Source organism: Epinephelus fuscoguttatus, linkage group LG24 (genome assembly GCF_011397635.1).
Source record: "Epinephelus fuscoguttatus linkage group LG24, E.fuscoguttatus.final_Chr_v1".
NCBI classification, from domain to species: Eukaryota; Metazoa; Chordata; class Actinopteri; order Perciformes; family Serranidae; genus Epinephelus; species Epinephelus fuscoguttatus.
Window position 1 is genome coordinate 15,900,969 of NC_064775.1, and position 26,442 is coordinate 15,927,410.

Sequence of the window (26,442 nt, forward strand, 5' to 3'; positions counted from 1 at the left end):
AACCCCGAAATTGGCCCCACACCTGCAGCTCCAAACACCTTTCCTGCCTTTGCTCCTTCACGCTGTCTCCCTCCCTCCCCCTCTCACCTCTTTTCTTGTTCTTTCTCCTTCTAGTTTGCCGTTCAAGGTCCTAAAAATGACAAACTTTAAATACCTCCTTAACTCTACTGCCCTAAGGCTGTGGGCTGTGTGTCTGTGTGTCATGAAGGATGAGGATGAAAAGGGGAGGGCAAGAAAAGGTGAATAGCAGCAGGAGCTTTGTCTAAATTATATCTTTTCCCCCCCTGTCTCAGGGCAAAGCAGTTACAGACAACTGTCATATAAATTATGGGGAAGATGGACACAGACTGACGGGAAAGGAAGAAGTAGTAGAGCAGACAGGAGGCCGACGACGACGAGGAAGGAGAAAGAGGTGTGTCTGGGAATGAGAAAACATCCGATTTTTGCGACCAGTCACCACCAGCCTTTTCAAGGATTAAAGACGCACACCCCCGCACATACACACACATACACACACACACGGTGGCAAGTGTCTGCTTGCAGTACGCTTTATGTGTTGAAATCCGTGCAACCGTATTCCACATTCCAGTCATTGCTTTCTCCATTTCATCATGTGAGCTCAGAGCGTAGCATTACAGATGAAAGAGAGGGAAGCTTATCAGATGGTAATGCCAGGATTGATCCTGTTCTATGGATGTTTAAGGAAACCAAGAAACCAAGAGGCTCTCTGATATTTTTGACATTTCATTTTCATGTTTAAGAAGAGAAAATAAATCACCTGCCGCTTGAAAATGAACTCTGAGTACATGTGAGAAGGCATTTGTCTAAGAGTAAAGGATTAACTGTTTCCTTAGGGGGTAAAGGGGAGAATTTAAAGGGACAGTTCATCCCCCAAATCAAAAGCACATATTTCTCCTCTTACCTGTAGTGCTGTTTGTCAGTCGAGATAGTTTTAGTGTGAGCTGTAGAGTGTTGGAGATATCGGCCGTAGAATTGTCTGCCTTCTCTTGAACAAATGGCACTTGGCTTGTGGTGCTCAAAGTGCCAAAAAAATACATTTGAAAAACTCAACAGCAATGTCTCTTTCCAGAAATCATGACCTGGTTACTCAAGATAATCCACAGACCTTGTTGTGAGCAGTTTCATGTAGGAACTATTTTCTTTCTACTGAACCACATCCACCACCCATATCATTGTGCAGAAGGAAGAGTGCATCTACTGCTAGCTCACCTCGCACCACTGAGCTAGCTAACATTACAGCTCAACCAAGAAGGAAGCCATTAATGTTTACAACTCATGCTGTCACGAGCACGAGCCTCTTGTCTATGAGTAGATGCACACTTCCTTTTTCACAGTGATACAAAGTTTGTGTTAAATCATTAGACTTAAGAACGGGAAATTATACATTTGCGCTAGTCATAAGGTTAGTAGTGCATTTTGACAACGAGAAACTTGTGAACTGTCCCTGAGTAGCAACACCAACTCATCTTATACTTAAACATCTCACCTGGAAAGTGAGAACTGGTTTTTAACTTCTTAAATCTTTCCCATAAGAAATACCCTTAAAATTATAATTGAAAAACTAAAACCAATACTGAAACTAATAAAAACTAAACAAAAATTTTAACAATTTTAATCAATAAAAACTAAACTTAAACAAGCAAACAAACTCTGGAAACTAACTGAAACTCAATTGAAATGTAAAAAAAAAAAAATGAAATAAAAAATTTGCAAAATACAAACTATATGGGAAACCATACTGTTGTAATATTAATAACACAATTTGTCATTGCTCTCTGAAACAGTTTTATTTTTTTTATTTTTCCACATTTCCTTTTCCAGTCATTAGCCCAACACCAACACCCAAATAAATTATCTTTAATAAATTATTATCTTCCTAAAACTAAAGGCTCTTAAAGTGCTTTCAGGTTTTGAACAACATCAACAATCATTGCTGTATTTCTAATGGGTTGGCTTTAATGTAGAAAATTAAAAAAAACACAAAAATATATAAAATTATATTTAAGCTGAACAGACTGGGTGACAAATGGCCTGAAATGTTACATCTGCACAGTATCACAGTCAGCAGATGTGCATTTAAAGGCGAAGCAAACTACAACATGTAACATTATTTGTGGCTCAGTTTCTCTCTTCCCCCTGTCGTCCTTGCTCGCCTTCGTCTGTTTATCCAGCGTCGTTCCTCTGTCACAAAATCCTGTGCCCTGCAGTAGATAGAGTGCCCTTTGCACCAGACACTGAGGGAGTCCACACAGCAGCGCCATTGTGCTCCATAATTGTGGAAAACCTCTTCCTCTTTTTTTCAGCAGTAATGGCATCCTCTGCTGCTACTGAGCTGATGCTGACTGAACTGGAGGCTCTTCACTGGGTTTGTCTGTGCTGGTCTTCGTGTTCTCAACTTTTAGCCCTGGTTTCGCCAGCGTGCTGTAAATAGTCATGGCCTGAGGGCAGGAGAGCAGGATGTTAAGTGTTATCGCCATACAGCAATAGTTAAAGGGATAGTTCGGATTTTTAAAGTGAAGTTGTATGATGTACCTATCCATACTCAGTGCATTATATACAGTAGATGGCGGTTAACGGACGCTGAGTTTGGAGAAGCAGGCAGGAGTACTGACACAGAAGCGAAGCAATGCACTGCTGCGGACAGCCATTTTCAATGCAGAACACAGGAGCTGCTGGTCTACAGCTGCTTCGATCAGTTACACCCTTTCTCCACCCAAATTAGTGCATGTACGCAGGTTTTTTCAACATCGGAGCAACTGTTAAAAATAGGTAACAGACTGCTTCCCATTTCCAATCCATCCGGTCCAGAGCCATGTACGGTTTCAGTGTTACTTATTCAGTCTCTCTTTCAAACTCGGTGCTGACTAAATTTTGGGTGCTGTCGGACGGAGATAGATGGTATTTTATGGCGGTGTGATATTGCATTGTGCCAGGAAAGGAGCTAAAATTAGAGTGTCCACCCGGGTGTCATATTTCCATCACTAAAGATGAGGGGTTAGGTGACTAAAATACATTTTGCTGCTGCCCCCATCCACATGAGTACATTGCCTAGCTTCTGTGGTGGTACTCCAGCCTGCTTCTCCAAACTGAGGGCACACTGACCGCCACCTACTGTAGGTAACACACACCCCACACTTCAATAAATCCGTTCAAATAAGTAATATTTAATGACGAAATCATACCAAATAATGACCCTAATCCAAGATTTATAATATATTTTGAGGACAAATTCATTTTCAGAGTAAATTCCAAAGCTTATTAGTGGGCAGAAACCAGTATACCTGTGTGACCATTCCACTAACATCCCCAGTGTTGGCGGGCAGCAGCACAGTGTTGGACTCTTTGGCGAGTTTGGAGAAAGCAGAGACGTACTGTTCAGCAAGACTAAGTGAGGCTGCAGCATTTCCGTTCTGTCAGGAGTGAAACCAAAATGATGGTTACTGAAAGATGCTGGGAATAACGTCTCCAAATAACTCTGGATCATTTCTAATCCTTTAATAACAAATGAACCTGTCGAATGTACTTCATACCTGTTCAGCCAGAGCCGCTGACAGCAGACGAATCGCCTTGGATTTAGCTTCTGCTCTAGCTAACACAGCCTGGGCCTCACCTGGAGGCACACGGCATGTTTTGGATTTACAGAATATTGTTGGCTTTAACTCTCCTTTTTTAACATTCCATTAGATTCTCTTGTGCTCCAAACTGTTTGCATGTTTGACTGGTTTAAAGTCTGAGTCCTTGTGTTGTGTTGTAACGCAGTCTGCAGGCACGTAATTAAATGCTTTGTGGATTTAGTGTAATGACGGCCTAAGTCCTACGTTAACAAGACCTTCAATTACATACGTGATCACATGGTTCATGCATGTCAGCGAGTCAATGGAAAATCCCAGTTAAACAGTTGCTTTTCTTTAAATCAAAAGTAAAATGCACAAACCGGCTGCTCTGTTTATCTGCTCAGTCTTCTCTCCCTCTGAGGCCAGGATGAGGGCTTGCTTGTGACCCTCTGCGATGTTGATGCCCGCTTCCCGTGTCCCCTCAGACTCCAGCACTGTGGCTCTCTTCCTGCGCTCGGCCTCCACCTACACAGGAAACAATGTGCAAAGAAGGATGTCAAATATTTCTCCTCCAGGGAAACAAAATAATCCGAAAATCACCCAGTGTGGGTGAGACAATTTTCATAGCTCTGATGTGTAGTCACAGTCTCTGATTGTCTCACTGTTTATATTCATACATACTAGACATGGGACCATATGGAAATTTCATGTCACAATTTTCCTAGCCAAAATAATTATGATTCATGATATTATCCCTAAAATCATCAAAATATGATTAAAACTCTTGAATGTACAATATGAAATTTTCTGCTGTAAGGACTCAATCAGAACAATAAAAAAACAGAGCAATGCTATCGTTGCAGTCAGTTTCTCCCAGTGTTCATCAATTATGAGGTTTTTACCAGGAGCCGAATTAACTGCAGAAGTCTCTTCCTTTCCAAAACCAGCAGATCAGGTGATTTAAAATGGTAAAAACACTGAATACAGTGGTTTCATGTTAAAAATAAGTGTTTCTCCAATGCTGTTCGGCAAGGCAGGGTCTGGAGATGAGCTGCCTCTAACATTCGCTCAGCTTGTTTCTCTGTTCAATGACTTAAATCTGTCCTCCGGTTAACATAGTTAAGGACAACCAAGATCTAAAAAGTGTATTATAAAAACGTGGCTTAAAACAGAATGATAAGTCAATTTACGACAGCTTCTGGCAGACAACCACTGACGGGCAATGGCGACAAAATATCATGGATTGTGTCGTTGATTAAAGTTACAGATTTTTGGGGGGTTTGTTAGAAACGTTACGGGTAATGTAAGTGGTCTAACTGTTTGAAGATATTTTAATGCAGAAAAGTTTTGTATTATATATTTAAAATGGCACTAAAACATACTGGAATCACTTAACCTTCCATTTTGTGAAGAAACAAACACTTTTCTGGCATCACAGATAGAACACACATCTTTTTTTTGGTAAACAAAAAAAAAAAAACACTAAAAAAAATCTACCAAAGCCAGGCTTTTCAGCAATTTAAAATGACATCATATCTTTTAAACACAATAATGGGTCACGAGCAGTTTATTGTGAGTGTTTTTCATCACAGTCAGCGATAAAACCACAGATGTTTACAATACAATACTACAACCCTGATTCCAAAGAAGTTGGGACACCGTGTAAAACATAAATAAAAATGATTTGCAAATCCTTCTTGAAACATATTCAGCTGAATACAGTATAAAGACTAACTTAAAGACATTTAATGTTCAAACTGATAAACTTTGTTTTTTGTACATATACACTCATATACACTGCAGCACCTTCCAAAAAAGTTGTAACAGGTGCATGTTTCCCTCTGTGTTACATCCAGTTTCATTGAAAACACTCAGTAAGTGTTTGGGAACTGAGGACAATGATAGTTGAAGTTTTGAATGTGAAATTTCTTCCTGAAGATTCACAAGCAGGCCCCCCCAAACTCTTCAAGATTTAAAGACTGTCTGTGTGGAGGAGTGGGCCAAAATCCCACAAGCTGCATTGCAAACAAAAGCTTCTCCAGGTATTAGATAAACTTCAGTTGGCGTGTTCGATACTTTTTCCCCCTGTCATTCCACTTCACTGCACATCATTTTTATGGACTGATTTATTTATTATTGTAGTTTTATTTTTTATTTTAATATCAATGTCTGGTCTAAACCTCTGTGAAGCCATCCATCCATTTTCAACCATTTATCTGAAGCTGGGTTGTGAGGGCTGCAGGCCGAGTAAAGCATTCCAGACATCCCTCTCCCCCTGAGGCATTCTCAGGCCAGCGTGTTCTGGATCTGCACCGGGGCCTCCTACCAGTGGGATGTGCCCAGAACACCCCTAACAGCAGGCACCCAGGAGGCATCCTGATCAGATGCCCAAACTACCTCCACTGACCCTTTTGACACGAAGGAGCAGGGGTTCTGATCAGAGCTCCATGAGCTTACCCTATCTCTAAGACTGAGCCTGATCACCCTTCTGAGAAAACTCATTTTGGCTGCTTGTATCCTCGATCTCATTCTTTCAGTCACTACCCAGAGCTCATGACCATAGGTGAGGGTTGGGACGTAGGTGGACCAGTAAATCGAAAGACTGATGTCTTGATTACGTATTACCCCCACTTTATGATTTGCAAATCATTGCATTCTGCTTTTAGGTGCATTTTAAAGAGCATCCCAATGTTTTTGGAATCAGGGTTGTACTATGGTAACCTGAGAACAAGATAGTACTGTAAAGAATATTACAAAATGCAGCATAAAACAGAAAGTTGGCCATTATGTGTGTCTGACCTGCATCTGCATTGACTCTTTAACACGAGGTGGAACTTGTATGTCTTTGATTTCGTATCGCAGGCAGCGGATCCCCCACTCGTCTGACGCCTGGTTGATGGAGTGGACGATGTTGGAATTGAGAGACTCCCTTTCCTTTAAAAACCAGAGAGACAGCAGCAGGTTTAAGGTACATGCCTTCATCATCATTTTGTTGCAGTGTAACACACACCAAGGCAGTGCAGCTGTTTCTTACCCTGAATACTTTATCCAGGGTGAGTTTGCCCAGTTCTGAACGCATTGTGGTTTGTGCGAGCTGAGTCACAGCATATTCTGGATCCTCTACACCATAACTAGCCTGGAGAGACACACAACTCGTCAGTCTCTGTGTGGATCAGTTAATGGATAAGCCAACTAAGTGGCGCCACCTGCTGGCAAAACATAGAACTCATTCAATGCCACAAACCAGTGTTCATATGTCAGAGTACTTTTGGGTGCCTTCTTTTTACCAGCATACCTTATATGGATCTAAGATTTTCAAATAGAGGACTCCATCAATTTGCAGAGTCACGTTATCTGTGTAAAGACAGAGAACACATCAGTTCATTTAGCAGTGAAGATGGTTAATTAAACCGATAAGCACGACTGTCAGGTTCCTATGCAGTATGGTAAAATATGGAATTTAATTTGAGTAATTTTTAGGTCTAGATAAACATGGTAAAATAAGAGTATGGAAAAGTATTTATGTTTCCAGACTATTGCCCCTTTTGTTTTCTAAAAATCAGAATTTCTAAAAATAAATTGATCGTACAAGCAGAGTTTGTATATGACCACCTACGACCAAATTAGTTCAAAAAGAAAATGCAGCAATCTCTTTGAACTGCATATATACATAGCATCACAAATAACCAAATATTGAGCTTGTATGAACATTTGTGAGTTATGAAGTGATGTAGTCATCAGAAAAGACTTTTTTTCTGTGAAAGGAAACCTTAATAGCTGTGTTCACTGTCGTTTCCATGAACACAGTGACAAAACAAGGCTCCACAGACACTGTGAAAAATAAATTATTTAACTTTTTCCACATATTTTTGGTTCTTATTGATAAAGAGACGTGGAATGTCGTCCGACTTTCTGCCCAGGACTGAAATGCCACAGTGGGTGAATGCAAGGGTGCAAGGACTGGTTTTTATCATCAGATGTCAAAAATGGTCTGGAAATTGCAGTCCAGATTTGGAATTATGAAATTCTGGAGTGGAAAACTTTGTAGGAACCCTGTATTGTTTACGGAATTTGTTGCCTTCACTTTTTCCAAGAATGCAATGGAAAAGAACATACCTAGGGTCACAGCTGACTGTTCAGGGATGTCAATAACAATCTCCTTAAGGCTTTGAACATAACGAATTTGATCAAGTATGGGGATGAGGAAGTTCAGTCCCTATAAGACAGGACAAAAAAAGTGCTAAATGTTCATTAATATACACCTAGATGATTTGTGGTCACAAAGAGATAGATATTATTGAAGCTAAAATAAGTACCGGCTCTAACATGCGGTGAAAGCGACCCATCCTCTCGACCACCCAGGCCTCCTGCTGCGGGACAAACAGGACCACAGTGTTCATGGGTAAGCGAGATGCCCATCGTTGCTGGGTCAGCGTCATGCACAGTCTGGGGACAGCATGCTGGGAGATCGAGAGACACAAATCAGTTAATCTGTTGCAGTGGCACAGCAGCCCTTCTTCCCTGGCGTGCTGAGGAGGTTCAACATGGACTCCAGGATACTCTGCAACTTCTACAGGTGCACCATCGAGACTATCCTGAATGCCTGCATCACCGCCTGGTATGGCATTTGCACTACCCTCAGCTGTAAGGCTCTACAGAGGACTTCTACACCCAGCAGTGCAGAAACAAGCCATAAGGATGACCAGAGACCCAGATCAAGCCAGCCACAAACTGTCCAGCTTGCAGTCATCTGACAGACAGTCCCACACCACCAGGCTCCTGGACAGCTTCATCCCTTAGGCTGTAAGACTGATTTAATTTTAGTTTCAGCCTTTTTATTTTATATTTTACTTTGGTGACTTCATGACATGTTTGTTTCATTCTCCTCGTGTTTTAAATGTGTTTATCTTTATTGTCCAGCACTTTGTAACTGTGTTTTGAAAGATGATATATAGACAAAGTTAAGCAGTGGAAGTGCAGTGCAAAAATAAAACAAGGTTTAGATACATTATTTATCCGTAGGATATGTGCGCATTATAACAGACCAATTAAATAACACCTGTAATCACTGTCACACCTGTTCACACCTGCTGATTACGGGGTCACCTGTGGACTAACAGTATACTGCATTACAACCAGGGAGGAATGGCCACCTTAGCAACAGCTACTGCTAGCTAGCTCCGGTTCCCACAGGTAACATTGTCTGTTTATGTCATGGAGACACCGCTGTGCTTATTAATATAAATGCACATAAGCTTAAACATCAGATGCTTCCAGCTGAATGACCTGGCTAATAATTAGTAACTGCCGGCTAAAGTTAGCAAGAAGCTAGTTAGCCAACTTATCACAGACAGGCTGTTAGCGCCTGATAAACAGTGTCTTTACCTTAAAAACGGCCCCACCGCCTCGACACAATGTCCGCAACATGTTTATATAAACGTAGCTAAATGTTATATAAAGTTATACAGACATTTGAAGGTTAAAAGTCACGTCATTTGATAGATAAGCTGTCCCCATTGCTTTAGATAGCGTTAGCCATTAATGTTATGGTGCAACACCGCCCCCTGCTGCTCCGGATGGCGGCACTGCAGCTCAGTGTGCTTTGAATGAAACTGAGATTTATGCTAGTGACACGACAGTGACTGTACAGGGAAACTTTGACTCCTAATGGTATCATGGCAGGCTTTACGATTATTTTTCATTATTATAATATGCTCATAGTGATAATCTAGTATATGTTTTAAGGGACTTATTAGGGCTGCATGATACGCAAATAAAAATCATTGACTGGAATCATATTTTCACTGGAAAAAAATATAAAAGTTCTAATTATGGATTTTTTTCTGGGGCCTGTATCAAGCAAGCATAATTATTACCTTATGTCGGGACTATTATTTTCACGCCAGGGTGTCTCTGTAGCACCACAGAGCCTCATTTATAATGCTCCGTTGGGACCAATTTTACCTTTCAGAATAAAAATGAAACAGAAATGAAAATGTATAATACACACATTAGATTTAAAACGATATTTAAACTAAATATGATTAACAAATATCAAGGATGAACCCCAAAGTGTACATGAAATGTGTTCGGGGTATTTGGGCAGACAGTAGGCCTATATAATGTACATATACTTTAGTTATGTCAGTTTCTTATTCTTCTGTATAGTTTAAAGGGAGCTCAGAAAAACAACAAATGTTAAAATAGTAGGTATAATAAGTTAAGGCTTCAGCTGACACCTTTTTGGTCCTGTTTTGTTACTATAATGCCAAAAAATGCATTAACTTAATGTTTGTGTCTATCAACCAGGATATTTGTGTTTTATAAGTTGGAAAATGACTGAAAAAAATGCAGCTTGATATTGCACTTGGCCATAATGTGATTTTGTTAATATTTCTATTAATTGTGCAGCTCCAGACTGCACCAAATAAACCTGGCACTAAAATAAACCTCAGAAAAAAATTCAAAAGCCCTGCTTTCTTAATAAACTTGTGGGTATTTATATTTTTCCATTGCAAATACAATTTAATAAGCATTTATCTCATTCATTGTGATTTACAACACCTGAGGAACCCAGCTTTACAGGTAAGCCTATGGATTACTAATAATGTTGTTACTGTAGTGCCAGTTTTTGCATGGGAGTAATTTAAATGTCAAACAGGATCAGAGCATGACAGAGTGAAAATTGCAGGCTTTTATTTTCACTTTTTCATTTGACAGCATGTTTAATGCAACAAGAATTAAATCATGCCAGAATTAATAAGGCACACTGATGTTTAGCTTCAAAGAAAAGCAGGCCATTAAATCTTTGATAGAAAATAGAAAATATCATCATTTATCATTTATACAGTGCTTATGTTACAACGTGCTTTTAAACACTTTAAAAGTTGTGCAGCTTTGGTGAAAATGGAACTACACATGAGAGAGTAACATAGGAAAAAAGAAAATAGTGATAGTTTTTTTTATAAACAATAAATCATACAGACTGTAAATCCTCTAGAAGACATGATGCTGGATGTAAACCCAACTAAGGTCATGAGGAAGTTCAGAAACTAAAGTCATTATTCTGCTTAATGGCATTGTATACACTTATCACATACTGAATCACAATTAGCATTATTTGTGAAGCTCTGATAATATATTCATGTGGTTTTCTTTGTGCATCTTGTCATTGGGCAGTAAACCTATACAGTATTACCACTGTGCGACATCCAGTGAGTAATTGTGCATTTCCACGTGCATAAGTGAGTCACATATAAACAGTATTAAAGCTTCATCACACATACATTATGTATTCATTGTTTGTGACTGTCAGGCAGCATATTTTTACACTGCCAATTACACAGATGATAAACTGAGATCTTGCCAAAGCTCCTATATGATGAAAATATGCTTTGTATTATTGACCATTATTTTATGTTTCAATATTTTTATATTAAATGTTTTTCTGCAGCATGTGTGACGAAACGAGAAACTCTGCAGCTGAGGCCACTGGTATACTGAATACACGGTGAGTCTGGCCAGACAGCATACACACACACACACACACACACACACACACACACACACTCACATATACACAGGTGTTACAGACAGCATGTTTCATTCGTGCTGAAAAGGGACCAAGCACTGGTGATTTAATCTACAGGATCTTGATCTCCCGGGAGTGAGGCTGCAGTATTTTCAGTGTGAAGATGAGTTTGATAGCTTTTCTAAACCAGGGGTAGAACAGAGCATAAATCAGAGGGTTTGCACAGGAGTTCAACAACATGATCCAAGACAACACTGCAAAGTATGACAAGCTCGTGGAGGTGTCCCCACCTGCTAGAGCGGGATAGTAATACGGGCAGAAGCACAATAGAAACACAGCTATCACAATGCCAAGAGTCCTGGCTGCCTTCCTCTCTGATTTTTTAGCGGTTGGAGCTGCAGTGCCAGCGGTAGCAGCAGTCTGCAGCCGAATGACACGCATCTGAGAGATGGCAACCACAAACACCCTCATATAGAGAACAACCATGACAGTACAGGGCCCGACAAATGTAAAAAAGAGATCAACAGTTCCTGAGGTGTGGCTGATGACCACCACACACTCCCCGTGGCAGGAGCTGAACCTGTCTGGCTGCCCTAAGTGTCCTATTAGGATACACCCGTTGTAGAGAAGAGAGCAGGCCCAGCATAAACAGATTGATATTTGAACTCTGTGCAGGGTGATCTTAGAGGAATAGAGCAGTGGGTCACAGATAGCCAGATAACGATCTATGGATATGAGCACCATGCTGCCCACAGAGGCAGAGAGCATGCAGTAAGAAACATAAGGAGTCAGAGCACACAGCAGCCTCCCCAGCAGCCAGCACGTCTCCATGTAGCGCAGGCCCTCGATGGGCATCACCAGCAGCCCCACCACCAGGTCGGACACAGCCAGAGACAGGAGCAGGGTGTTGGTCGCGGTGTGGAGCTGCCGGAAGTGGGAGATGGAGATGATGACGAGCAGGTTGAGAGTCACAGTGAGCAGAGAGACAAAGGCCAGCAGGGTGTAGAGCAGAGCAGTGTCAGAGCGAGGGCGCAGCAGACGCCTGCAGGAGGAGTTGAGGTTGGGGAAGCAGAGCAGAGGGCCCTCTGTGCTGTCCATCAGGGAGGAGGGAACAGATTGAACTCCCCATCAGACAGTTGTTTTATCCTTATCAAACCCGCCCTCCCAGCTGTTCCAAACACCTGATGAATGATGCAACCTCTCGCCCTTTTCATCACTGTCGTCACTTCTCCCTCTTCCCCCCTGCAATTTGTTTTTTATTCATTATTTACTTTTGATATTTTAGATTTGATTTATTTATTTGCACAATTAAACAATGCAGCAGAAATACAACAAAAGATGAGGTGAGTTTTGCAGCTGCGATTTAAGAAAAGACATCTCACCTCAATAAGCATTATAAGCAGATACAAAAGTCACATCATCAAAATGAACAAAGTAAACAAGCAAACATAAAATCACAAGCAAACATAAAAATAAGCAACATAAATCAAGCAAAAACAACATAGATACATACAGTAAGATTTAATAAGCTCAAATAGTGTCGTTCATCAGACAGCACTTAAAGCTATACTTCAAATTCCTGAGTGTGGTACAGTAGACTGTAATTTGAATATAGCTGCTCCATAACTGAACCTGTAGCAGCAAACAAGATACAGAAATATCTAAATTCTAACAACCACTTAATATTGAAATTTAAACACCACTGAATTCATAGCATTGAAATATTTTATTTTGGAAACCATGTATCTGAAACAATTTGTTCTAAATTCAGCTATCTGAAATTATAATTTGAAATTTTTTGATTTGCAATTTCAAAAGCTTAATTTAAAAACAAAAACAAAACAAAACATATATTATCACCCTATCGCCCTCTTAGGGTGGTGTCTGTGTCATCCTCAAGCTCGGGTCCTCTACCAGAGGCCTGAGAGTTTGAGGGTTCTGCGCAGTATCTTAGCTGTTCCTAGGACTGCACACTTCTGTCCACACATCTTGGAATCTGCCAGAGCCACTCTCCCAGTTTGGGGGTCACTGCCCCGAGTGCTCCTACTGCCACGGGGACCACGTCAACTTCGACCTTCGACCACATCTGTTCTAGTTCTGGTGTTTGTCAACCACCATTATGTCCGGTTGGTTATCAAGCAGCTGTTTGTCAGTCTGGAAGCTGAAGTCCCACAAGATCTTAGCCTGGTTGTTGGTGTGTCCCATCAGGATTTGGGTACTTAGAGTCCACACTGGGTGCAGATGTTCCTGTACACTATCCCAGCCACTTGGTTGTGCCTCTCCATGTACACTGATCCTGCCTGCATTTTACACCCCGCCACTATGTGCTGGATCGTCTCAGGCGCATCCTTGCACAGCCTGCACCTTGGGTGTGATCTGCTGTGGTAGACCCTGGCCTCTGTGGCCCTTGTGCTTAGGGCCTGTTCTTGTGCTGCGATGATTAGTGTCTCTGTGCCGTCTGTCAGTCCAGCATTCTCCAACCACTGGTAGGTCTTCTTGATATCAGCCACTTCCGCTATCTGACGGTGGTATGTCTATGTGGAGGCTTATCCCTCCATGTTGTTTGCTCCTCCACTTCTTTGCTCTCATCAGGTTTCTGTTGTCTGAGGCATTCACGTAGCAGCTCATCCTTTGGAGCCATCTTCTTGATGTATTCCTGGATTTTGGATGTTTCATCCTGGATAGTGGCTCTGATACTCACTAGTCCTTGGCCTCCCTCTTTCCGCTTAGTGTATAGCCTCAGGGCGCTGGACTTGGGGTGGAACCATCCATGCATGGTGAGGAGCTTTTTTGTCTTGATATCTGTGGCTTCCATCGCCTCCTTTGGCCAGCCTATGATCCCAGCTGGGTATTTGATGACTGGCATTGCGTACCTGCTGATGGCTCTGACCTTGTTCTGACCATTCAGCTGACTTCTCAGGACTCGCCTTACTCTCTGGAGGTATTTGATTGTGGTGGACTTCTTGCGGCCTCCTCATGATTTCCATTAGTCTGCGGGATCCCAAGGTACTTGTGGCTGTCCTGGATATCTCCTATGTTGCCCTCTGGTAGGTCAACTCCTTCAGTTCTGATCATCTTAGACACTTGTCCAATCCGAATGACATCCCTATGTCCTTGCTGTAGATCCTGTTGGTGTGGATCAGTGAGTTGATTTCTCACTCATTCTTGGCGTACAGCTTGCTGACATCCATGTAGAGCAGGTGATTGATTGTTACTCCACTTTGTAATCGGTATCCATAGCCAGTCTTCTTGATGAATTGACTGAGGGGATTCAAGCCTATGCAGAACAGCAGTGGTGACAGTGCATCCCCTTGGTATATGCCGCATTTGATGTTGACTTGGTCAATTGGCTTTGAGTTGCCTTTAAAAAAAAAAAAAAAAAAAAACTAGATTGAGGCTAAAATTAAATAATCAAATTCAAATCTCAAAATTCTAATTAAAAAATATGTAAATACAGCACTGGTCAAATTTCATTGGTCAAATTCAGATCCAAAAATTCAAGTCAAAGAATATCATTTTTAATTCTAAAACACTGATTTGGGGATTTTAAATTTGGGAATATTGAAATAAATATCAGCTTTTGAAATCGGAAATCAAGAAATTCTTTCTAAATCAAAGTCAGCTTTGGCAGTAAGTACAGAGAAATTAGTATGTGAGAGAAATAAATCGGTATTATCGGCAGAAGTACTGGGAGGAGTGTCACCATGGAGGGTGACGCTACAGCTAGGTCCTTGATATAAATAAGGAATAGTTGAGGTCCTGTAATAGATCCCTGTGGGACTCCACCTATTGTTTTGGCCCCATCAGATGTCCATCCATTAATGTTAACAAACTGTTGTTGATTATGAGTGTAACATAAAGACATATGTCCAATAAAGCAATAATATAACAATTTCTGGAGTTAGATATCATGATTAAAAGTGTTGAAAGCTTTGGAAATGTCAAGAAATATTCCTAAAGCATATCTGTTGCCATTTAAAGGAGTGTGAATTTTGTCAACCAGTTAAAACAAAGCCATATCTGCAGAGTAGGTTTTCCTAAATCCATACTGCTGTCCATACAGGATGTTTTATAATTATATTGTAAACCAGTTTCACCAAAATCCTCGAAAAACAAGCAAAGACAGAAACTGGACAGTAGTTTTTAAATGACCTTCCATCTCCGGATTTAAACACAGGTAGAATTTTAGCAGTTTTAATCTCACTTGGTACTGTTCCAATTTCCAGAGATTTAGCAAGTAGACAGGTCAATGGCCTGAGAATAAAGGGACTAATTTGACAATCAGACCAGATCTGTCATCATCATGACCGCCTGCTAAATCTCTCATATTAGCAATAATGTCTGTGATTTCCCTCTCAATAGGACAAGCCTATATTTATTACTGCATTGACCTCATGTTCATTTGTGTTTAGCTTTAGGTGTGTATTGGGTTTGGGTTTGTATAGCATGTGTTAGCAACAAGGCGGCCTATTTTTTCCATTGCAAAGGTATAAACAAAAAATGCTGATCAGATTTTATGCACTGTAGCCACTAATCAAAGCACCAAAAGGCTCAAACGGTTATTTAAAAGCAGCTAAAAGCATTGAATGGACAAATCTAAATGGAATACAACATCACAAAAGGCAGATAAATATCCAAAATTGTCAGTGTGCATTATTAGATTTTATATTTTGCGTTTACTCCACACTATGCAAACATGGTCTTGAGTCAATAAAAAAGTCCACCAAGCTTACTGTAAAGAAAAAAAAGATGCAATTTGTAATCAAATTACTTTGACAGAAGCATTTACCAAATACAATTCAAAGGGATGTACTGTTAATGCCCCACTAAAAGTGTGGAGTTATTGGCAACTTTTCTCAGCAGTGTTTGAGTAAAGAGAGGTGCATCGTTTTTATTATGTTAAACAGAGAGAAGTTTGAGCTCAGTTTTCTTGTTTTCAGTGTCACAGAAGACATTTGAGCTGACGTGTCTGTAATATAGAAGTGTCCATTAATGCATAATTAGGTAGCATTTGATCAGAATTAATTGGTCATGTTTTGGTTTTGCTGAATAAAGAGGCATTGATCATCCTCTGGAATCAACTGTAGTCTCAACTGTTAGGAGTGCGGCGACGCCTCCATGTTGCTACGGCCACAATGTGCATGCTGTGTGAGTGCGGGACAATGCAGCAGGTTTGCTGATATTTATTTATCAAGAAAGTGAATACTTGTTCATCAAATCCATTCCTGACAGTTAAATACTTTCACAGATATATACCAAAAGAACAACCTCGTAAAAATCACATTGCTCCACCTCTCTTATGTATTGTTAGTTGGGCCTGTTGGAGAGGAGGATGTGTGTTTTATTTTCTTATTGTTCGGCTTTCTTCTATTTCAAATTAATGTTTTTTTATCAGGCTCAAACATTTTGGAACCATTTCCTAATCACTGTAGCTGCCAAATCAGTAAGTCTTTGGACATTTATATCTAATGTGACTTTAAATTAATTTTTTGGCAGTTTGCTGCATGTTGGTAGAAACAGACGGTAATTTCCAGCAAGGAAAAAATTGCATTTGAAAGCAGTTAAATTAAACATGGCAGAGATTAAGCACAACATCAGTCTGGTTCTTTTTAACAGCACAGCAGGCAAGACGAGTGCACAAAAGCTACATATAGTGATCACAAGAGACTAAACCACGAAGACTTAACAGGATCTGTGCAATACAAAGAAGCCTAATGACAGGTCTGTTAAATTATGTGTACATTTATTATACCGTAACACAATCAAAGAGTGTACAGACATCATACATGTTGTTTGTGCTCATATTTACATGAACTTTTCATATGATTTGTTGGTGCTTGTGACATTCTGGAAAGCAAGACAGAATATAGCTAATATGTCAATATACAGCATTTCAGTCAAGGTCATTTGCTTCAAGAAGGCACATAATGCTCTTCACTCAGATATGAGGTGTGTGTTCATGTGTGTGTGACAAACTTAGGAACTCTGTGCTTGAGGCCACTGTAGAGTGTTTCTGTGTTTCTGCAGCAGGACAGTCTGGTTTCCAAAGTTTCCTAAACACTGAAAAATGACAGTTAACAGATCATTTCAGCCCTGCCTACAGTAATTTATCTTCCCTGGAGTGAGGCTGCAGTATCCTGAGGGTGAAGATGACTTTGATAGCTTTTCTAAACCAGGGGTAAAACAGAGCATAAATCAGAGGGTTTGCACAGGAGTTCAACATCATGATCCAAGACAACAGAGCATAGTAAGACAAGCTCGTGGAGGTGTCCTCTCCTGCTAGAGAGGGATAGTAAAACGGGCAGAAGCACAATAGAAACACAGCTATCACAATGCCAAGAGTCCTGGCTGCCTTCCTCTCTGATTTTTTAGCGGTTGGAGCTGCAGTGCCAGCGGTAGCAGCAGTCTGCAGCTGAATGACACGCATCTGAGAGATGGCAACCACAAACACCCTCATATAGAGAACAACCATGACAGTACAGGGCCCGACAAATGTAAAAAAGAGATCAACAGTTCCTGAGGTGTGGCTGATGACCACCACACACTCCCCGTGGCAGGAGCTGAACCTGTCTGGCTGCCCTAAGTGTCCCATTAGGATACACCCGTTGTAGAGAAGAGAGCAGGCCCAGCATAAACAGATTGATATTTGAACTCTGTGCAGGGTGATCTTAGAGGAATAGAGCAGTGGGTCACAGATAGCCAGATAACGATCTATGGATATTTGCACCATGCTGCCCACAGAGGCAGAGAGCATGCAGTAAGAAACATAAGGAGTCAGAGCACACAGCAGCCTCCCCAGCAGCCAGCACGTCTCCATGTAGCGCAGGCCCTCGATGGGCATCACCAGCAGCCCCACCACCAGGTCGGACACAGCCAGAGACAGGAGCAGGGTGTTGGTCGCGGTGTGGAGCTGTCGGAAGTGGGAGATGGAGATGATGACGAGCAGGTTGAGAGTCACAGTGAGCAGAGAGACAAAGGCCAGCAGGGTGTAGAGCAGAGCAGAGCAGTCTCAGAGCGAGGGCGCAGCAGACGCCTGCAGGAGGAGTTGAGGTTGGGGAAGCAGAGCAGAGGGCCATCTGTGCTGTCCATCAGGGAGGAGGGAACAGATTAAACTCCCCATCAGACAGTTGTTTTATCCTTATCAAACCGGCCCTCCCAGCTGTTCCAAACACCTGATGAATGATGCAACCTCTCGCCCTCTTCACTGTCGTCACTTCTCCCTCTTCCCCCCTGCAATTTGTTTTTTATTCATCATTTACTTTTGATATTTTAGATTTGATTTATTTATTTGCACAATTAAACAATGCAGCAGAAATACAACAAAAGATGAGACGAGTTTTGCAGCTGCGATTTAAGAAAAGACATCTCACCTCAATAAGCATTATAAGCAGATACAAAAGTCACATCATTAAAATGAACAAAGTAAACAAGCAAACATAAAATCAAAAGCAAACATAAAAATAAGCAACATAAATCAAGCAAAAACAACATAGATACAGTAAGATTTATTCAGCTCAAATAGTGTGGTTCATCAGACAGCACTTAAAGCTATACTTCAAATTCCTGAGTGTGGTACAGTAGACTGTAATTTGAATATAGCTGCTCCATAGCTGAACCTGTAGCAGCAAACAAGATACAGAAATATCTAAATTCTAACAACCACTTAATATTGAAATTTAAACACCACTGAATTCATAGCATTGAAATATTTTATTTTGGAAACCATGTATCTGAAACAATTTGTTCTAAATTCAGCTATCTGAAATTATAATTTGAAATTCCTTGATTTGCAGTTTCAAAAGATGAATTTAAAAACCAAAACAAAACATATATTATCACCCTCTTAGAGTGGTGTCTGTGTCATCCTCAAGCTTGGGTCCTCTTTCAGAGGCCTGAGAGTTTGAGGGTTCTGCGCAGTATCTTAGCTGTTCCTAGGACTGCACACTTCTGTCCACACATCTTGGAATCTGCCAGAGCCACTCTCCCAGTTCGGGGGTCACTGCCCTGAGTGCTCCTACTGCCACGGGGACAACGTCAACTTTGACCTTCCACATCTGTTCCAACTGTTCTTTCAACCTTTGATACTTCTCCACCTTTTCGTGTTCCTTCTGTCTGATGTTGCCGTCGGCTGGTATCGCCACATCTACCACCACTGACCTCTTCCGGTATTTGTCAACCATCATTATGCCAGCAGCTGTTTGTCAGTCTGGAGGCTGAAGTCCCACAGGATCTTAGCCCTGTTGTTCTCAACCACCACTGGTGGTGTGTCCCATTGGGATTTGGGTACTTAGAGTCCACACTGGGTGCGGATGTTCCTGTACACTATCCCAGCCACTTGGTTGTGCCTCTCCATGTACGCTGATCCTGCCTGCATTTTACACCCCGCCACTATGTGCTGAACTGTCTCAGGGGCATCCTTGCACAGCCTGCACCTTGGGTGTGATCTGCTGTGGTAGACCCTGGCCTCTGTGGCCCTTGTGCTTAGGAGCTGTTCTTGTGCTGCGATGATTAGTGTCTCTGTGCCGTCTGTCAGTCCAGCATTCTCCAACCACTGGTAGGTCTTCTTGATATCACCCACGTCCTCTATCTGACAGTGGTATGTCTATGTGGAGGCTTATCCCTCCATGTTGTTTGCCCCTCCACTTCTTTGCTCTCATCAGGTTTCTGTTGTCTGAGGCATTCACGTAGCAGCTCATCCTTTTGGGCCATCTTCTTGATGTATTCCTGGATTTTGGATGTTTCATCCTGGATAGTGGCTCTGATACTCACTAGTCCTTGGCCTCCCTCTTTCCGCTTAGTGTATAGCCTCAGGGCACTGGACTTGGGGTGGAACCATCCATGCATGGTATAGGAGCCAAATATGTTTTTGGGAGGTTTTGCGTTTATCTGTGTAATTCACTGTGTGGGCATTGGGGGGCACTGTACCGTCACCTGGTGAGTTCAGGTATTTTAGGATGTGACCTCACTATGATCACCAGGTGTTTGACCCGGAAGGGCAAAAGGTTTTTGACCGCTGTGGCGCTAACTGCCGGTGTTTTCTTTGTTTGAGTTGTCAATAAATCCGAATTATAATGCACCAGAAGACCAGCATCCGGACTCTTTTACTGAGCATCAAGAACAGTAACGTTAGGGTGAGAAACCAGTAAGTTAGCGAGGCGCGTCAACCAGGTTACTCTGGGTCAAGCATCTCAGTAGCTAGTGTAAGACTTAGCTCCTTTAACACATGGTGAGGAGCTTTCTTGTCTTGATATCTGTGGCTTCCATCTCCTCCTTTGGCCAGCCTATGATCCCAGCTGGGTATCTGATGACTGGCATTGCGTACCTGCTGATGGCTCTGACCTTGTTTTGACCATTTAGCTGACTTCTCAGGACTTGCCTTACTCTTTAGAGATATTTGATTGTGGTGGACTTCTTGCGGCCTCCTCATGATTTCCATTAGCCTGCGGGATGTTGCCGTCTGGTAGGTCAACTCCTTCAGTTCTGATCATCTTAGACTCTTGTCTAATCTGAATGACATCCCTATGTCCTTGCTGTAGATCCTGTTGCTGTGGATCGGTGAGTTGATTTCTCGCTCATTCTAGGCATACAGCTTGCTGACATCCATGTACAGCGGGTGGTTGATTGTTGCCCCACTTCATAATCAGTATCCATAGCCAGTCTTCTTGCCTATGCAGAACAGCAGTGGTGACAGTGCATCCCCTTGGTATATGCCGCACTTGATATTGACTTGGTCAATCGGCTTTGAGTTGGCCTCTTAAAAAGAATTAGATTGAGGCTGCTAAAATTAAATGGTCAAATTCAATTCTCAAAATTCAAATGAAAAAATATGCAAATAGAGCCCTGGTCAAATTTCATAGGTCAAATTCAGATCCAAAAATTCAAGTAAAAAAAAAAAAAATGCTTTTTTTAGTTCTATAACATGGATTTGGGGATTTTAAATTTGGGAATATTGAAATAAATTTCAGCTTTTGGAATCGGAAATCAAGAAATTCTTTCTAAATCAGAGTTAGCTTTGGCAATAAGTACAGAGAAATTAGTATGTGAGAGAAATAAATTGGAATTATCGGCAGAAGTACTGGGAGGAGTGTCACCATGGAGGGTGACGCTACAGCCAGGTCCTTGATATAAATAAGGTATAGTAGAGGTCCTGTAATAGATCCCTGTGGGACTCCACCTGTTGTTTTGGCCCCATCAGATGTCCATCCATTAATGTTAACAAACTGTTGTTGATTATGAGTGTAATTTAAAGAAATATGTCCAAAAAAGCAGTAATATAACAATTACTGGAGTTAGATATCATGATTGTTTTTAGATATGTCAAGAAATATTCCTAAAGCATATCTGTTGCTATTTAAAGGAGTGTGAATTTTGTCAACCAGTTAAAACAAAGCCATATCTGCAGAGTAAGTTTTCCTAAATCAACACTGTTGTCCGTACAGGATGTTTTATAATTATATTGTAAACAATTTTCACCAAAATCCTCGAAAAACAAGCAAAGACAGAAACTGGACAGTAGTTTTTAAATGACCTTCCATCTCCGGATTTAAACACAGGTAGAATTTTAGCAATTTTAACCTCACTGTTCCAATATCCAGAGATTTAGCAAGTACACAGGTCAATGGCCTGAGAATAAAGGGACTAATTTGACAATCAGACCAGATCTAACCTCATCATGACTGCCTGCTGAATCTCTCATATTAGCAATGGTGTCTGTGATTTCCCTTTCCATTGCAAAGGTACAAAAAAAAAATGCTGTTCAGTGTACATCTTTAACTACCCCAAAACTGATCAGATTTTATGCACTATAGCCACTAATCAAAGCACCAAAAGGCTCAGACGGTATCCAAATATCCAACATTGTCAGTGTGCATTATTAGATTTTATATTTTGCTTTTACTCCACACTATGCAAACATGGTCTTGAGTCAATAAAAAAGTCCACCAAGCTTACTGTAAAGAAAAAAAAGATGCAATTTGTAATAAGATTACTTTGACACAAGCATTTACCAAATAAAATTCAAAGGGATGTACTGTTAATGCCCCTCTAAAAGTGTGGAGTTATTGGCAACTTTTCTCAGCAGTGTTTGAGTAAAGAGAGGTGCATCGTTTTTATTATGTTAAATAGTCTGAGCTCAGTTTTCTTGTTTTCAGTGTCACAGAAGACATTTGAGCTGACGTGTCTGTAATATAGAAGTGTCCATTAATGCATAATTAGGTAGCATTTGATCAGAATTAATTGGTCATGTTTTGGTTTTGCTGAATAAAGAGGCATTGATCATCTTCTGGAATCAACTGAAGTCTCCACTGTTAGGAGTGCGGAGACGCCTCCATGTTGCTACAGTCACAATGTGCATGCTGTGTGAGTGCGGGACAATGCAGCAGGTTTGCTGATATTTATTTATCAAGAAAGTGAATACTTGTTCATCAAATCCGTTCTTGACAGTTAAATACTTTTACAGATTTATACCAAAAGAACAACCTCGTAAAAATCACATTTCTCCACCTCTCTTATGTATTGTTAGTTGGGCCTGTTGGAGAGGAGGATGTGTGTTTCATTTTGTTATTATTCGGCTTTCTTCCATTTCAAATTGCTGTTTTTTATCAGGCTCAAACGTTTTGTAACCATTTCCTAATCACTGTAGCTGCCAAATCAGTAAGTCTTTGGACATTTATATCTAATGTGACTTTAAATTAATTTTTTGGCAGTTTGCTGCATGTTGGTGGTAGAAACAGACGGTAATTTCCAGCAAGGAAAAAATTGCATTTGAAAGCAGTTAAATTAAACATGGCAGAGATTAAGCACAACATCAGTCTGGTTCTTTTTAACAGCACAGCAGGCAAGACGAGTGCACAAAAGCTACATATAGTGATCACAAGAGACTAAACCACAAAGACTTAACAGGATCTGAGCAATACAAAGAAGCCTAATGACAGGTCTGTTAAATTATGTGTACATTTATTATACTGTAACACAATCAAAGAGTGTACAGACATCATACATGTTGTTTGTGCTCATATTTACATGAACTTTTCATATGATTTGTTGGTGCTTGTGACATTCTGGAAAGCAAGACAGAATGTAGCTAATATGTCAATATACAGCATTTCAGTCAAGGTCATTTGCTTCAAGAAGGCACATAATGCTCTTCACTCAGATATGAGGTGTGTGTTCATGTGTGTGAGACAAACTTAGGAACTCTGTGCTTGAGGCCACTGTAGAGTGTTTCTGTGTTTCTGCAGCAGGACAGTCTGGTTTCCAAAGTTTCCTAAACACTGAAAAATGACAGTTAACAGATCATTTCAGCCCTGCCTACAGTAATTTATCCTCCCTGGAGTGAGGCTGCAGTATCCTGAGGGTGAAGATGAGTTTGATAGCTTTTCTAAACCAGGGGTAAAACAGAGCATAAATCAGAGGGTTTGCACAGGAGTTCAACAACATGATCCAAGACAACAGAGCATAGTAAGACAAGCTTGTGGAGGTGTCTTCTCCTGCTAGAGCGGGATAGTAATACGGGCAGAAGCACAATAGAAACACAGCTATCACAATGCCAAGAGTCCTGGCTGCCTTCCTCTCTGATTTTTTAGCGGTTGGAGCTGCAGTGCCAGCGGTAGCAGCAGTCTGCAGCTGAATGACACGCATCTGAGAGATGGCAACCACAAAAACCCTCATATAGAGAACAACCATGACAGTACAGGGCCCGACAAATGAGACGAAGAGATCTAGCGTGCCTGAGGTGTGGCTGATGACCACCACACACTCCCCGTGGCAGGAGCTGAACCTGTCTGGCTGCCCTAAGTGTCCTATTAGGATACACCCGTTGTAGAGAAGAGAGCAGGCCCAGCATAAACAGATTGATATTTGAACTCTGTGCAGGGTGATCTTAGAGGAATAGAGCAGTGGGTCACAGATAGCCAGATAACGGTCTATGGATATGAGCACCATGTTGCCCACAGAGGCAGAGAGCATGCAGTAAGAAACATAAGGAGTCAGAGCACACAGCAGCCTCCCCAGCAGCCAGCACGTCTCCATGTAGCGCAGGCCCTCGATGGGCATCACCAGCAGCCCCACCACCAGGTCGGACACAGCCAGAGACAGGAGCAGGGTGTTGGTCGCGGTGTGGAGCTGTCGGAAGTGGGAGATGGAGATGATGACGAGCAGGTTGAGAGTCACAGTGAGCAGAGAGACGAAGGCCAGCAGGGTGTAGAGCAGAGCAGTGTCAGAGCGAGGGCGCAGCAGACGCCTGCAGGAGGAGTTGAGGTTGGGGAAGCAGAGCAGAGGGCCCTCTGTGCTGTCCATCACGGGGGAGGGAACAGATTGAACTCCCCATCAGACAGTTGATTTATCCTTATCAAACCCGCCCTCCCAGCTGTTCCAAACACCTGATGAATGATGCAACCTCTCGCCCTCTTCATCATTTTCGTCACTTCTCCATCTTCCCCCCTGCAATTTGCTTTTTATTCATCATTTACTTTTGATATTTTAAATTTGATTCACTTATTTGCACAATTAAACAATGCAGCAGAAATACAACAAAAGATGAGGTGAGTTTTGCAGCTGCGATTTAAGAAAAGACATCTCACCTCAATAAGCATTATAAGCAGATACCAAAGTCACATCATCAAAATGAACAAAGTAAACAAACAAGCAAACATAAAATCAAAAGCAAACATAAAAATAAGCAACATAAATCAAGCAAAAACAACATAGATACAGTAAGATTTATTCAGCTCAAATAGTGTGGTTCATCAGACAGCACTTAAAGCTATACTTCAAATTCCTGAGTGTGGTACAGTAGACTGTAATTTGAATATAGCTGCTCCATAGCTGAACCTGTAGCAGCAAACAAGATACAGAAATATCTAAATTCTAACAACCACTTAATATTGAAATTTAAACACCACTGAATTCATAGCATTGAAATATTTTATTTTGGAAACCATGTATCTGAAACAATTTGTTCTAAATTCAGCTATCTGAAATTATAATTTGAAATTCCTTGATTTGCAGTTTCAAAAGATGAATTTAAAAACCAAAACAAAACATATATTATCACCCTATCGCCCTCTTAGGGTGGTGTCTGTGTCATCCTCAAGCTCGGGTCCTCTTTCAGAGGCCTGAGAGTTTGAGGGTTCTGCGCAGTATCTTAGCTGTTCCTAGGACTGCACACTTCTGTCCACACATCTTGGAATCTGCCAGAGCCACTCTCCCAGTTTGGGGGTCACTGCCCTGGGTGCTCCTACTGCCACGGGGACCACGTCAACTTTGACCTTCCACATCTGCTCCAGCTGTTCTTTCAACCCTTGATACTTCTCCACCTTTTTATGTTCCTTCTGTCTGATGTTGCCGTCGGCTGGTATCGCCACATCTACCACCACTGACCTCTTCTGGTGTTTGTCAACCACCATTATGCCAGCAGCTGTTTGTCAGTCTGGAAGCTGAAGTCCCACAGGATCTTAGCCCTGTTGTTCTCAACCACCGCTGGTGGTGTGTCCCATTGGGATTTGGGTACTTAGAGTCCACACTGGGTGCAGATGTTCCTGTACACTATCCCAGCCACTTGGTTGTGCCTCTCCATGTACGCTGATCCTGCCTGCATTTTACACCCCGCCACTATGTGCTGAACTGTCTCAGGCGCATCCTTGCACAGCCTGCACCTTGGGTGTGATCTGCTGTGGTAGACCCTGGCCTCTATGGCCCTTGTGCTTAGGGCCTGTTCTTGTGCTGCGATGATTAGTGTCTCTGTGCCGTCTGTCAGTCCAGCATTCTCCAACCACTGGTAGGTCTTCTTGATATCAGCCACTTCCGCTATCTGACAGTGGTATGTCTATGTGGAGGCTTATCCCTCCATGTTGTTTGCCCCTCCACTTCTTTGCTCTCATCAGGTTTCTGTTGTCTGAGGCATTCACTTAGCAGCTCATCCTTTTGGGCCATCTTCTTGATGTATTCCTGGATTTTGGATGTTTCATCCTGGATAGTGGCTCTGATACTCACTAGTCCTTGGCCTCCCTCTTTCTGCTTAGTGTATAGCCTCAGGGCGCTGGACTTGGGGTGGAACCATCCATGCATGGTGAGGAGCTTTCTTGTCTTGATATCTGTGGCTTCCATCACCTCCTTTGGCCAGCCTATGATCCCAGCTGGGTATCTGATGACTGGCATTGTACATGTACTTAGTTATGTCAGTTTCTTATTCTTCTGTATAGTTTAAAGGGAGCTCAGAAAAACAACAAATGTTAAAATAGTAGGTATAATAAGTTAAGGCTTCAGCCGACACCTTTTTGGTCATGTTTTGTTATTATAATGCCAAAAAAATGCATTAACTTAATGTTTGTGTATTGT

General features: G+C 41.6%; 3 protein-coding genes, 1 long non-coding RNA gene and 1 pseudogene across 10 annotated transcripts in view; 1 reads left to right on the plus strand and 4 right to left on the minus strand.

Annotated features, from left to right (window-relative positions):
* Positions 1-1,800: 1,800 nt before the first annotated feature.
* On the minus strand, positions 1,801-9,247 carry LOC125885231 (stomatin-like protein 2, mitochondrial). Its single transcript, XM_049570781.1, has 10 exons — positions 8,961-9,247; positions 7,892-8,035; positions 7,692-7,791; positions 6,871-6,929; positions 6,610-6,711; positions 6,375-6,509; positions 3,956-4,100; positions 3,552-3,631; positions 3,303-3,431; positions 1,801-2,459 (listed from the first exon to the last, which is right to left on the minus strand). The coding sequence occupies exons 1-10, from the start codon at positions 9,000-9,002 to the stop codon at positions 2,346-2,348; spliced, it is 1,050 nt and encodes a 349-aa protein (XP_049426738.1). The 5' UTR covers positions 9,003-9,247; the 3' UTR covers positions 1,801-2,345.
* Positions 8,541-26,442, plus strand: part of LOC125885238 (uncharacterized) — a 32,826-nt gene continuing 14,924 nt past the window's right edge. For 2 of the 7 annotated variants that reach the window (XR_007448834.1, XR_007448836.1), the window contains exons 1-2: positions 8,545-8,768; positions 11,029-11,085. This is a non-coding gene — a long non-coding RNA (uncharacterized LOC125885238). Of the gene's footprint in view, positions 8,769-11,028; positions 11,086-26,442 lie in introns of all 7 variants that reach the window. The other 5 variants (XR_007448830.1, XR_007448835.1, XR_007448831.1 and 2 more) reach the window with 5 other exon arrangements.
* LOC125885234 (trace amine-associated receptor 13c-like) lies at positions 11,218-12,204 on the minus strand. Its single transcript, XM_049570782.1, has one exon. The coding sequence runs from the start codon at positions 12,202-12,204 to the stop codon at positions 11,218-11,220; it is 987 nt and encodes a 328-aa protein (XP_049426739.1).
* Positions 17,204-18,195, minus strand: LOC125885232 (trace amine-associated receptor 13c-like; annotated as a pseudogene).
* On the minus strand, positions 23,416-24,402 carry LOC125885236 (trace amine-associated receptor 13c-like). Its single transcript, XM_049570783.1, has one exon. It carries the CDS (start codon positions 24,400-24,402, stop codon positions 23,416-23,418), a length of 987 nt encoding a protein of 328 aa, XP_049426740.1.